General features: G+C 31.0%; 2 protein-coding genes and 1 pseudogene across 3 annotated transcripts; 2 read left to right on the forward strand and 1 right to left on the reverse strand.

Moving 5' to 3' along the window:
- Positions 1-1,675: 1,675 nt before the first annotated feature.
- On the reverse strand, positions 1,676-4,429 carry LOC110609816 (amino-acid permease BAT1 homolog). 2 transcript variants are annotated; one of them, XM_021749638.2, is made up of 6 exons: positions 4,110-4,426; positions 3,850-4,029; positions 3,099-3,410; positions 2,703-3,008; positions 2,443-2,625; positions 1,676-2,363 (listed from the first exon to the last, which is right to left on the reverse strand). In XM_021749638.2, the coding sequence occupies exons 1-6, from the start codon at positions 4,215-4,217 to the stop codon at positions 1,872-1,874; spliced, it is 1,581 nt and encodes a 526-aa protein (XP_021605330.1). In that variant the 5' UTR covers positions 4,218-4,426; the 3' UTR covers positions 1,676-1,871. The 2 variants fall into 2 exon arrangements, with proteins under 2 accessions (XP_021605330.1, XP_021605328.1); XM_021749636.2 differs by having other exon boundaries at positions 2,703-3,410; positions 4,110-4,429.
- A 5,231-nt stretch (positions 4,430-9,660) lies between these two features.
- On the forward strand, positions 9,661-11,070 carry LOC110609941 (1-aminocyclopropane-1-carboxylate oxidase). The gene is made up of 3 exons (XM_021749784.2): positions 9,661-9,805; positions 9,939-10,165; positions 10,254-11,070. Exons 1-3 carry the CDS (start codon positions 9,698-9,700, stop codon positions 10,855-10,857), a joined length of 939 nt encoding a protein of 312 aa, XP_021605476.1. The 5' UTR covers positions 9,661-9,697; the 3' UTR covers positions 10,858-11,070.
- A 2,335-nt stretch (positions 11,071-13,405) lies between these two features.
- Positions 13,406-14,850, forward strand: LOC110609827 (annotated as a pseudogene).
- The last annotated feature ends 24 nt before the right edge of the window (positions 14,851-14,874 follow it).

Raw genomic sequence — 14,874 nt, forward strand, 5'->3', positions numbered from 1 at the left:
CGATTTATCTATGATTCATTATATTTATTTAGAGTAAAAGATATTTATAATATAAATAAAAGTGAGATAAATATCTATTATTATTATTTTTAAAAAATTATAAAATTTATTATTTTTTAATTATGATAATAAAGTTATTGAATTTTAATGAATACTAACATTTAAAAATTTTAATTGAACTATTATTTAGTAATAATAATAAATTTAATAATGTCAAAATTACCTTTTATTATTGTGCAAAATATTTTAAAATATAATTAATTTAAAATAATTACATTTATATTGATTTTTACTCTGATAAATGTATGAGATAAGTATATAAAATTAAAACTGAGACAAAAATAATTTTAAAAATATTTAAATAAATATTTATTGAAATTAAGATTGAACTAATGATAATTTATGATATTTATTAGCAGGTGTCATTAGTAATCAGGTAAGTATCTAGTAGTTTGGACTCTCATTTCTAATAATTCGGTGAGCTCTTTATTTGCTAAGCTGTATTATATCTTAATTTAGATTATTTATATATTATTAATTCGGATAAAAATATAATTTTGATAAATATTTTAATTTCAAATTAAAAATTAAACTATTATAAAAAATATAAATAATTAATTTGATAATATAAATTATTAGATAATATGTTGTTTTTTCAATTATCAATTATTATATATATTTGAATATTAAAGTGAAAAAATAATATTTATTATAAATAAATATTTAAAGTTTGGTTATATACATTAATAAATAAAAATATCAAAATTAAGATAATATTATTGAAATAAATTTAATTTTGATAATATTAAATTATTAAATAAAAATTTTAAATTAAAAAATATTATAGGATAATAAACGATAATATAATTAAGTCATTGAATAATGATAATTTAATTTTTAATGAAAATATTAAAATATTATTATAATTATTTAATAAAATAGTTAAATTTATGAGATTAAAATTATATAATAGATATTGATATTGCTTTTAAAATTATTAAAAATAATATTTAAATTTTAAAGTGGATAATAATTCAACCAAACTTATAAGATAAAAATTATAAATTATTAAAGTGATAATTTAATAATATAAAATTATTAGATAATGATATAAATAATTTGATAATTAAAAAAATTAAAATATAAATAATTTTATAATATAAAATTTTTAAATAATATAGTTTTATTTTAATTATTAATAATATATTTAATTTTAAAGTAATATCAAAAACTAACCTAAAATTGTTAACCGTTTTAACTAATAACTAATAAAATTATATTTTAAGTGTAATAAAACTCATTCTCTACTCTTAGTAAAAATTTACTATATTAATTTTAAAATTTAATATTATAATATTAAAAAAATAAAATAATGAATATTTATTAAAAATAATTAATAGTATCAATCAATTTATTAAAAGATAATAATAAAATATTAAATAATTTAAATAATAAAAATATTTAATTTATAAAAATATATTAAATATTAAATTATTATAGTTAGTTTTTTATTATAATTTAAATTTATAATATATATAAATAAGTAAAATTTACAAATATTATAATGAATTTAATAACGTACAAATAATATTAGTACTCTTTAAAATTATGAGCTGCATATAAACAATGGGATTCGGTTGAGATGGTAATTAAGAGATTAAAAAGTTTATTTTAAATTACTCTTTCAATAATTACTTGGAATTTTTTTTTTTCAAAAATCAAAAATCTCTCAAACAACATTAAAAATAGGAATAATTAGATTTAATATTTGGAAAATCAGACCTCTGGCCTGTCACCAAGAATATAGAGCTGCGGACGCTGTTTTCGCCTTATCATCAAGCTCTTATAATTCCATTTCATTTTAAATCCATTTAAGCATCTCCATGCTGCCTATCGATATTCCTTACAGGACCCTTGAACCATTTCCTTGCATCCAATGCCCACCAAAGCATTATCAGTGTCAAACACACCCCGAGAGCAACTGGTGCATAGTTGAAAGTTTTCCATCGGATTGGGTAGCTTGTTGGCAATAAGAATGCTGAACAAGTATAGCAAATCCACAGGAAGGCTACCAAGCAAATTGGCCTTCTTGCTCTGCCCAAATAAAATGGTCCAGGTTTGAAGTTCTTCTCATCCATCATCAGCCTCGCTAATATTGGAACAGCGTACCCTCCAACCCATCCAATTGTACTTATTGATATGATGGCTGTGAAAATCACATCAAGCTTCAATATGGGTAGCCCAAGAATGATGCTGATGGCTGCACATAGCCACACTGCATTTCTTGGAACCTTGTATTTTGGATGTATTTTTCTCCATACTGGTGAAAATGGAATCCCATTGTCTCTTGATAGAGCATAGACCTTCAAGTTAAGGAAACAAGTCATTGCTTGAAGAGAAATCAAATGGAGAAGTAAACGTAACTTGTTAATTTCTATTTACCACTCTGCCAGCACTTGTAGTCACTGAAAGTCCACAGAAGAAGAAGGATCCCCAGATGATACATAGGAAAATTACAGCGCCTGCTGAATTATGATACCTTCCATGAAATGCATCATAAATTATCTGTGCTGGAACTAGTGCACCTCCAGTCTCATTGTTCCCATCGTACAAATAGCTAGGATCCTGCAATGAAATCAACTTTTCATGAGTTTCTCAATTGAATTCAAAACAAGATTCAGGCAAAAATTCTATCTCTGTACCTTGATACTGAAAGTAAGAGCTAAATAATAAGCCCATCCAAAAACCGAGATGATGCCAATGCTGGAAAGGATGGCTATAGGACCAGTCCTGTCAGCCCCTTTTGTTTCTTCGGTTAAATGAGCTGCAGCATCGTAGCCGTACAGGCAGTAGTTGCTGAGGAGCACAGACATAATTACTGCATAAGGTTTACTGCTAATCCCAGTTGATTCAGGTGATGTTTCAAAATGAGTGAACACATAAGAAGCGGGCTGTGTGGATTTTGCTACCAGAGGAAGCATTATTATAACAACTAAACCCCCTATCACCTGCAAGATCAATGAAACTGCTCGAAAAGACATATATATTTCAGCTATAAAGTGAGAAAATTCATGGAAAATTATAATTATATAGAAAACCTGCCACCACATGGAGATTATGTCGAGGAATGCAATGACTTCTAAAGCGAAAGTGTTTAGAACTGCCCATATCATAGTAAAGCCTATATACATACACAAGAATACACTTCTTGAAGCAAAATAGCCTCCACCCTTGTTTGTTCCAGTGGACAAAAGAATGATCATCTGCAGTGCCTGTGATCCTGAATATGCCTGAGCACCAATCCCAGAAATTACACCAATGGTCTCGAGCCAGGCACAGCACCAAGATGCAAAAGGCCCCCAACTGGGTCCAGCCAAATGAGCAGCCCAAAAGTAAAGCGAACCTGTGGTCTGTTTACATTAATTTTTCAACAAACCCATATTTATACATGTATCAGCAAACTTTTGACAAACGTAGAAAGATCATATGTAGTCTGAACACTCATGCCAAATTACATGTAAGGGTCATGAGTTGCATGTTCCCTTTAAAAAATATATATATATGAATTAATTAATACGGTCGAATATCAACCCTGCCGTCTACATACGCTACCAATTAATCAATTAGATAAAAATATTTCTAACTTTGACCGGACAGAAGAGCATGTACTACTTTACTAAACATGTTTTGACCAAGACAATGCTCTAAGGTGGATATTTATGGGTAGCCTTCTTAATCAGAAAGGGGGTGTCTAGAGTTGTGAGGTTTCGAGTTGAATATTCTCAGTTACTGTTAGAAGCCAATGAAGAAATAAGTAGTCAACTGAATGAAAAAATAAGATGCACATACTGGAAAAGAGGAACAAATTTCAGCCATGGCTATTCCAACAAACCAGGTGAAGAATGTGACCACCGGCCATCCCCAGATCATGCTTGCAGGTCCTGCATAAAGCAGGCTTTGGCCATATAGAGGTGTTCCAGTAAAAACTGCCATGCTCGAGAATGTAATTGCAAGCGTCTTCAACAAGGTCTGCATGAAATTAAAGCAAGTATTTCATTACCGTAAAAATATTCGAGAGTTGAGAAAACGAAAGCTGATCATCAAATCACCATTTCTCTTCTGAGTTCTTGCTTGTATCCGAGCTCATTTAGACGTTTCTCTCCAGAATCAATTTCCAGAACTGTAGGAGGCGAGCCAGCATGTACACTTGGAGCCATGAAGCAAGAAGATCAATAGAGAAAGAGAGAGAGAGAGTAGAAACTCTGCAACAGCCGCTGTATAGAAACGTTTCCCATGTTTGTCAGATGATTTATAGAAGAAGTGAGGCTAATTGTTTAAACGAGTCATTGTCACAAGTCAACCAGGCAACCCTAATTGTTGCAATAGTCATGAAGCTGTGAGCTATAGTGGCTTGAAAACAGGATCATTGTGGATTATTTTAATGGGTATGCGCTGTGGGACTTTCTTCTTGCCTTTACTCGGACAAGTCGTAATTCAAAAACCAAATGAAGCCTCATCAGTTGAAAAGTTAATTACTTTTTTAGTAATCACAAGTCTCAGCAGTTGGCAAATTTGAATTTAATCAAATGGACCATTTCTACAATAAAAAACAGAAGAAAAGAATTTGAATTAGGCAGTGTTTGGAAACTTTATTTCTATATTATTGGTTTTCGGATTCGATGCTTGGAGAATCTGATTAACTAAGTCAGTCAACCTGTTGAGAATCCTGCTTCAAATTGCAAAGGGTTAAAAAAAAAAAAAAATCTTTTCAGAATCCTTTGCTATATATTACCACTATCCTTGGCTAGGATCAGATTTTAATGTCAAGTAAAATTTTGTTATAATGAATTTAAATAATATACAATTGAATTTGTAAAATTTTATCTGATTTTATATCAGACTTTTTTTTTCTAACAAAGATATCATACTTAAGTTCTATGTGCGAAATATCTTACTGAATATTTATTAAATATATTTTTATATATTTATACAATTATGTTTATAATTTTTTACACATATTATATATTGAATAAATGAATTTGATTATTTTACATAATTATTAAAATTTTAAAATATGAATTAATTTTTTAGAATATTTATTATTTATATTTTTAAATTAAAATTTATAAAATCAAATATTTTTTTTAAATATAATAACTTTAAATAAATTGGAATTACAATTATAGCAAAAAGAACTAAATTCAATCTAAAAAATTAATATAAATTATAATATAATTCTTAAAATTTATATATTAATAAAATATATAATTCTTTCATTTAAATTTTATATTGAAATTAAATATGTTTTATATTTATTATATGTAATATTAAATTTATTATATTGAATAAATTCTTATTATATAAAATATTACGTATAAATAATATATATTAAAATATTTAATTAAATATTTATACTTAATATTATAAATTATGCAAATATTTTTTATATTTAAAAAATTTTACTCTTTATTAATAATATTTTAAATAAAATAAAATATTATATATTTTAAATTATAAAATTTTATTTTTTATATTTTTTTAATTATAATATATGATATTATATAAAAGTGAGAATAAGGAGTAAATAATATAATTAACAAAAAAAATAATATTATTGTAATAAAAATATATATATTTAAACATTATTTTATTAGTCAAATAAAATTTGACTATATTATAATTTATTAATAATTTTTTAAAGTTTAATTTATTTCTTTTAATTATAATTGTGATAAATTAAAAAAATTAAATTTATTATTTAAAAATTAAAACGTTGAATATAAATATAAATTCTTGTAAATATTTAAATTTTTTTATTAATATACCTAATTTTTATATAACTTAAAAATTAAAAAGTATTTTATTCAATTTAAAATTGGCTATATTTCGTTAAACTTCTGTATCAATATTGTGTCTGTTGTGAGGACCGGACAAGTTTTATACAACTTCTTGTGGCCTGAAAATAGCTTCGGCCAGTTTCATGTCTGTCCACTTCTTGTGGGCCCAAACAAAAAACCTTCCTTTCATGTTTAATATCTATAAAATAGGTAATATCAACAAATATCTAAAAAAAATAGGGTATTCTTTAAAAAAAAAACTTTCATCACTAAAATTAAATTTCATTATTTTCTTTTTTCTCAAAAATTAATTTCTTTAAAGTTTTTTTTTATGTGCAATTAATCTATAGAGATTGAATGGTCAATACTTCATAATATATATATATATATTTTCAAAAAGAGGGAGATCTAGAGAGAGGAAGACAGAAAGCATAAAGAAAATGGAAGTGCAGGCACTCTGGACCAGTTTTTTGATTGTGTTGGCTTGTTAAAAACTCCATTATTCAGTGAGCAGCATGTGAGACTTCTTCAAATGGAAGAAAGGGACTCGCACATTTGGACAACTCCGTGCATGAATATTACCCAATCACAACACAAATTAATTAATTAATTATATAAATCTATCTAAAATGAAATTTTAATTAATAGAAAATTGGGTTGACTTTTAAACATTAATGTTCAAAATTTAACTTAATTATTACCTTAAGTAGAACTTATCTTCACTCATTTATAAAAATTTAATTGAATTGATTTTTTAAATAATTTTTTTATTTGAAAAGAATGGATTTAATTTTTTTAAAAAAATTATTTTAAAATAAATAAAAATTTTACAATAATTTTATAAAAATTTATTGAAAGTTTGGTCATCAATCATACAAGCTTTATTTTCGTAAGCATCAAAACTGATTCTGCAAATCACAACCCTTACATATCTCTTTTGTCTCAGCACTCATCAGGCCCAGTATACAGCTCTGATGAAAGCAACACCAAATCTTTTCCTGTATGCCACTAATAGAAAGCATCCCCAAAATTATTTTTCTCTATTTTTTTTTCCTTTTCCTCATCATTTCCTAACTGGAGCATAATTAAGTGAAACTGTGATTTAAGTGATCTAATATAATTTATCAGAAATTAAATTTAAAATAGGGATAACTATAATTAAGTGAAACTGTGATTTAAGTGATCTAATGCATTTCTTGTAATTCAACGAGGTAAGAGATGAATTAAATTTTACACTCACATAGTCTGTTGGTAAATACATCTGAGTAAATATGAAAAATATCAAGTTTTACTCCTTCAATCCCAATCCCATTTCAAAAATAAAAAATTAATTAAATTTAAACGATAATAATTAATGTTGTATGAATGAGTATGAACATACACGGAGTGTGTTGATGTAAATTTTTACTAATTAAACATTTTAATTTTAATTGTAATCTAATAAATACTTAAATTTTAAAAAACGTTGCATGCGCTATTTTCAGTGCATGTATTAAGCCTTTGCAATCGGTCAATTCAGTTTTGAACTGAATCGTATTGAAAAAATTAAAAATTGAATTTTAAAAATATTAAAAATCAAATCAAATTGATTATTAATATATAATTAAACTGAAATAAACCGATAAAAATCAGTTCAATTCAATTGTATTAAAACAGAAATTTGTAAATTTAACACGATTAGACTTAAATTGCTGATTGGATTGAATAAGAGAGGGAATGAAAGAGATTGAGTTTGGACTGATGGCTGAGTTAGTTAAGAGTTAATATAATAATATATAGTAAAATTGGTTAATTCGATTACTCAGTTATTTAATACATTTAAATCGAACTGAACTGAAAATTGAATAATCTAAAAAATACTAATCGAACCAAATTGAATGTTTCGATTAGTCGAATTATTAAACCAAAATCGATCGATTTGATTCAATTAAAAGTGCACATACACGTGATACTTAATGTCTAATTAATTAGGCAAATAATACACAATATAATATAATAAGATGAAAATAGAGCAGCAGATCAACAAAAATGATGGGATCTGGCATGGAAACATGCCAATTATGCAGCAACCGACCATTAGATTTGTTAAGTACAACAAACATGTACAGCAATGAAACAAGATTGCCTTTCTAACATGATCATTCCTACAAATACAGCAATTTTGTAGTGATTAACATAAAATCATTTGTTTTCTAGCATCGTCACTTGTTCATCAGACGGTCAATATTGTCTGTTCTCTTCAGAAAATGTACCCTAACATTCAGACACTCTTACAATCAAAATCACAAGGCCAACTATACACATGCACTACAATGTATATACATAGCTGGTTGAGTTTACAGATCATTTTTCATAATAAAAATGCATAACTAATTCATTATTGGACTCCACAATTTATTAATATATTTTATTATAAACTAAATAATAAATTTTCTTAATTTTTATTTACTATTCATAATTAAATTCAAATATAATTTGACCTTTTGCTTTTTTACTTAGCCCTCAAACTACGCCTGCAAATCAGTGTGGTGTATAATTCAAACTTGTCCTAAAAGAGGTAGAATTTCGAGGTCAAAAGGGATTAGGGTTTACGAGATAATATATTTTATAAAGAGAGTGGTCAACAAGATTAATCGGTAGTCGGTAGAGATTTCAGTTATAAGTAAATAAATGGGTTTTTTTAAAATTTATTTATTTTGGATGAATATATGGGAATACTGCACATGCTTTGGTTTAGGATACATGCCACTGCAAGTTAAGCACGTTAATTAGGTTTAATTTGTTAATGGTAATTAGCAATTTAGTATTGATACTGATCCCATCAAGATCTGTGCAGCAGAGAGGTGACTAGTGAGAAATTGGAATATTTTGAAACATGTTTATGCTATATTTGGATAATAATATTTGAAATTAATTAATTATTAGCACTGAATTTTTTTAGTAATATAGGGGACTGTTCTGGTTCTACCAACTGCACTAATATCGTTTCGGCTTTGACTATCTTGATCCCCTTCATCGTAGGGTTGGATTAAGGTTAATATTAACGCCTCTTTAAGTTCACAGCGAAATTCGCTAGGCTTCATTTGTGTAGTCCAAAATGCTAATGGCAGATTTATGGAGGTTAAAACAGACTGTTTTTATAGCCAGATGGAGGTTAAGTGTGTTGAGATAGTGGCTTTTCAAGAGACGTTGCTGGAATAAAGAGTGCGGATGGAATCGAATTTTTTTCGAATCGGATGCTCAGATTCTTGCTGTGTCCATTAATAATGTTTTGTTAGATTACTTATCACCTTTTGGTCTTTTAGTTCAAAATTGTAAATTAATTCTATCCAATTATGAGGAACAAGATGTATTTTTATTCCAGATCTGCGAATGACGTCGCTAATATTCTAGCAATATCGGCTCATTTTGAATTAGGTTAAAAAATTTGGGTTCATGTTCCTCCTTCTCGTATAATTTCGTTAATTGCTTTGAATTAATAATATTTCTCTCCCTTTCAAATAAAAAATTGCAACATTTTACTTATTAAAAATATTAAGCAGAATGCTTATGTTGTGGGTAAGCACTAATTAAGCAGTGGTTCAGTTATTTGGTGTGGCTAATTAATTAATTAACGAAAGCTAATCAAGCATTGACTTTCACCTTGTGTTTATGAGTGTTATTTAATCAAACTTTAAACAGAAATTAAAAGAAAAAAGTTAACGGCTACTTTATAAAAAAGGAAATAATAAAAGGTAGTTGTAGCAGTTGACGGTGAATGGCGGCAAATTTATCTATAAATACACCTCTTCATCCCTCATTTGGCATCAATCGTTGTTCACTCTCTCTCTCTCTGAGCTTAAGTATTTTTCTTTGCTGCAATGGCAATTCCAGTGATTGATTTCTCTAAGGTGAATGGTTCTGGTGAGGAGAGAGCCGAGGCAATGGCTCAGATCGCTAATGGCTGCGAGGAATGGGGGTTCTTCCAGGTTTTATATATATATATATAAGAAAAAGTATTATTAATAACAAGGAAATATTTAGTATGATAAATCTATCTAAACCCGAAAACTGAAAAGGGTTTCTAAGATTTGTATCATTTTTATGATTTTTGTGGTGTAGCTGGTGAACCATGGAATTGCAGAAGAGCTCCTGGAGAGGGTGAAGAAGGTTTGCTCAGAATGCTATAAGCTGGAAAGGGAGGAAAATTTCAAGAACTCGAAAATGATGAACTCATTGAAGGATTTGGCAGAGAAAAAAAATGGTGAGAAATTGGAGAATGTGGACTGGGAAGATGTCTTCATTCTCCTAGATGATAACCAATGGCCACCAGAAACCCCTGGGTTCAAGTAAGCACCTATAACTATTACTTTTCCTGATAAATTTAGTCCTTGAAACCTTTCAATGTGTGATCTAAATTTCTGATATCCATGACAGGGAAACCATGGCTGAATACCGAGCTGAACTGAAGAAACTGGCTGAGAGGGTCATGGAAGTAATGGATGAGAACTTAGGGTTACACAAAGGATACATCAAGAAGGTATTAAATGGTGGAGAAGAAGACGATTGCTTTTTTGGTACTAAAGTTAGCCACTATCCACCATGTCCTCATCCTGAGCTAGTGAACGGCCTTCGAGCTCACACAGATGCTGGGGGTGTCATCTTACTCTTCCAAGACGACGAGGTGGGAGGTCTTCAAATCCTCAAGGATGGGCAATGGATCGACGTGCAGCCACTGAAAAACACTATCATCATAAACACCGGCGATCAGATTGAGGTAATAAGCAATGGCAGGTACAAGAGTACCTGGCACAGGGTTCTGGTCAGCCATAGAGGCAACAGAAGGTCAATTGCTTCATTTTATAACCCATCTCTCAAAGCTACAATAGCTCCGGCGACAAAACTGGTAGAGAAAGCCAATCAGGAGAAGATGAATCATCAAGAATACCCCAAGTTTGTGTTTGGTGATTACATGTCTATTTATGCAGAGCAGAAGTTCCTCCCCAAGGAGCCGAGGTTCAATGCTGTGAGGGCCGTGTGATAATGCAATTTCATTTTTAGAAGATTACAAGTATTATTAATTCGTTTCCTTGATGTTTTCCTCAAAGCTTATGAAGGCTTCTTTCTCTAAACTATACACAGAAGAAGAGAAAATAAATCTGGATATCAGTGTGTTTGTTTTCGAATTTTTTTTTCTTTTCTACTTAATGATCAAGTTATTGATTATATGGGCTTGCCAAGGTTTGCTTTCTACAATTGTTTTACTTCTCAGAAATTATTAGTTCTTCCTTTTTATCTTACCATCTTGAGCTGAGAGTTAGGGAAGTGATGTATGTGAGAATACTAGTTTCCTGTCAGATGGAGATCACAAAATTTTAAGCAAGAGAAAGAGATTTACCTCTTTAAAGTTTATCAGATGCGTAATGGGACTAGCAAATTTCTATAATGAGTCAAATATTATTTTCTGTCTGTCCAACAAAAAACTCATTGTCAAATAATTCAAACTTTTAATTTGTCACTCCTTCAATTTTGTTATTATAGATCAATTAGATCAACGAGTTTCACAGAATGAAAAGTAAAACACTTTTCTTTGTCATAAATAAAATTAAGAGTTTGATTTTCATAAATAGATTAAAATTTCGCTAGAAGCACTTTATTAAATGGGTCTAATATGAATAAAATTTAATTTCAGTTCAATGGATCGAAGATATCTATGTTTATATACAAAAAAAGAAAGCAATTGGAGAGAAAGATGTAGGGTTGAAATCCCACATCTCAAATTCACTAGTATGAGAGAAAAGTTCCAAAGGGCCAACCAAGATAAGAAAAGCAAGACACAAGACATCAGTTGTACATATAAGAAAATCAACTTGGTCACTTGACTCACGTGTCCTACTGTGCCTTCACACCCCTCAATTTCTTGTATGAAGGACCTAGACATTCGCACGACAATAAATTAAAATATCACGTGGAAATAAAAATAAATATAGTACCACATATACTAGGACAATAAACCAAGCATTGATCAGTCAAATTTAGATCTAAAATGAAGTTTGAAGATTATATTTTATAACCAGCAATAATTGAGGGGACTTAGTATAGAGGGGGTAATTTTGATGAGTCTGTGAATAATACTCTTGTTACTTTTATCCCAGGAGGATGAACCTTCAACCTTTATTCAGTTCAGACTGTGTTTTATAAGATTGTCACCAAGATTATTTTATACAGATTGAAAAATATTCTGCCCTCTATCATTGGTTCGATCTCGTCTAACTATGTCCGAGGTTGTCATATTATTAATAATATTATTATTACCTAGATAGTTATTCACTCTATGAAATCCAAACAGGGTAAGAAAGACTTCATGGCCATAAAAGCGGATTTAAAAAAGGCCAATCATAGGCCTAATTGGAATTTTCTCTACGATTCTTTGTTTGATATTGGTATCCCCGACTCCCTTATCTCGGTTATTATAAATCGTGTTTCTATTATTTCTAAATAAGTTATCTTATTTTCAAAATAAGTTATCTGTAACGATATTAAAAGATTTTTTTTTTTTTTGTCAAAATGGTTTAGACAAGAAGATCCTTAATCTTCATAATTGTTTGTGCATTGATGGAGCGCTTAGCTTATGAAATTCAGAGGGTGGTAGAGCATAACAAGTGGAAAATCTATCCAACTCAATAAGGGAGGTCCAAGTATTAGTCATCATTTCTTTGCTGACAACTTAGTTTCCTTTGCAGAAACTAGTATGGAGCAAGCAAATATTATAAGTGGTGTTCTGAAAGATTTCAATATTTGTTCTGGCTTAAGTGAACACAGCTAAATCCCAAGTCTTTTTCTCTAAAAATGTGCCTAGCAGCGCAGGAGGCAAGTGTGCAACATATATATTTGGGATCAAAGAGACTGATAATCTTGGGAGATATTTGAGTGCTCCCCTTATCCACTCTTGTGTTAACAAAACAACTTATCAATACATTGTGGAAAAAGTTAAAAAGCGTCTTAGCTAGGTGGAAAGTTTCCTAGATTTGCATGGCCGGTAGAATCGCTTTGGTCCAATCAGTTCTTTCAGCCATTTCTATTTTAACATGCAGACTGCTAGCTTGCCTAAGTCTATTTGTTATAAGGTTGAGAAAGCTATCAATTCTAAAGCAAGGGACCTAGGCTCAGTTACAGTTTTTGCATGTGACGGATCCGGCAATCCTTGTGGGTGGAGTTGTAGGCGTTTTACAGCCATAACAGATCCTTTAACCATTTAAGCGTTAGGACCTCAGGAGGCTCTTGTCTTGGCGAAAGAGAGGGTTTTGTCATTCAATACTTAAATGTTAGCCCACCACCGGATATCAAAGGAATCATCGAAGATGTTCAGGTTTTGGCCAGTGATTTTCATGAAATCAGTTTCTGCTGGGCAAACAAAGATTGCAATGTAACTGCTTATAGTTTAGCCGCCAGAGCCCTTAGGTGAGGACCCTCTCATATGTAATCCTCCGATGCAACTTAACTTTGTTAATGGCATGTGTTTCTAGTTGAATGAAATGATTTATCTTTCGTTGAAATAAGTCTTAAAAATAAAAACATTTTACACATTTAAGTATTTTTCTGCAATCATAGCAACTAGGAAGATTGGCCATGGCTACTTCTGCTTCCATCTTCCACAGTTGCTTCATGTATTCTTCACTAATTCTTTATTTATGCCTTTTCTTCTCTTTAGAAAAGGGTTCTTTTGCTTTTGAAGCAAGAAAATAGCAGAAAGCCAACATCTTCAACTTTTCCATACCATTCAAGTTAGCGATTTGCTTCAATCAACTTCCTGCGAGAACTCTACCAAAGAAAACACGGGAGTCTTGAAGGTGGTTCACAGGCACGGGCCATGCTCCCAGCTGAATCAAGGCAATGCAAATGCTCCCGATCTCGAGAAAATCCTTGCTGAAGATCAATCCAGAGTGGATTCAATTCACTCAAAGCTCTCCATAACCTCCGGAGGCAGCGATGTCAAGCAGACGGATGGTACTAGACTTCCAGCCAATAAAGGTCTCTCCCTTGGCACAGGCAATTACTTTGTCACCGACACCGTGGGACTTGGCACTCCTAGAAAGAATGTCCGACTCATCTTCGACACTGGAAGTGACCTCACTTGGGCGAAATGCAAGCGTGGCGTCGATGCCTATGACCCTACTAAATCCACTTCCCATTTCAACATTTCTTGCACTTCAGAAATTTGCCCTTATGTCACTTCCGCTACAGGTATCCTTCCTGATTGTGTCTCCTCAACATGTGTGTACGGCCTCCAATACGGTGACGGATCATTCTCTGTTGGATTCTTGGCCAAAGAAAGGCTAAGCATTGGATCTACCGAGTTTTTGACAATTTCTACTTCGGTTGTGGCCAGAGAAATGGAGGACTGTTCGGGAAAGTTGGCGGCCTGATTGGTCTTGGCCGAGCTAAGTTGTCCATCGTCACACAAACCGCTTCAAAATACAATAAGCTTTTTTCCTACTGTCTCCCAGCTTCTGGCAAAACCGGCTTTCTCAGTTTCGGTGCCTCACAATCAAAATCTGCTAAATTCATCCCTCTATCTTCTGATGCAAACTTTTATGGCCTCGAACTCATTGGAATGATCGTCGGCGGCCAGAAGCTTCTAATCTCCATAACGGTGTTTTCTAGAGCAGGAACAATCATAGACTCTGGCACTGTAATCACACGGGCTTACTCTGCTCTCCGTTCAGCATTCGAGAAAGCAATGTCCAAGTATCCAAAGGCTAAGCCACTGTCAATACTGGACACTTGCTATGATTTTAGCAAGTACGAAACAGTTAGTGTGCCGAAGATTGTGTTGTCGTTTAATGGAGGTGACGTAGAAATCGATCAAGCGGGAATCTTTGTTGCAAATGGGAAAGCGCAAGTGTGTTTATCGTTTGCTGGAAACAGCGACGCGAGGGATGTAGCGATTTTTGGGAACACGCAACAACAGAATTTTGAGGTGGTGTATAATGTGAATGGAGGGAAGGTCCGGTTTGCTCCAGGGGAATGCTAATTTAGGCTTTAGCTACTAAAAATT

This window comes from Manihot esculenta, chromosome 2 (genome assembly GCF_001659605.2).
Source record: "Manihot esculenta cultivar AM560-2 chromosome 2, M.esculenta_v8, whole genome shotgun sequence".
Classification (NCBI taxonomy): domain Eukaryota; kingdom Viridiplantae; phylum Streptophyta; class Magnoliopsida; order Malpighiales; family Euphorbiaceae; genus Manihot; species Manihot esculenta.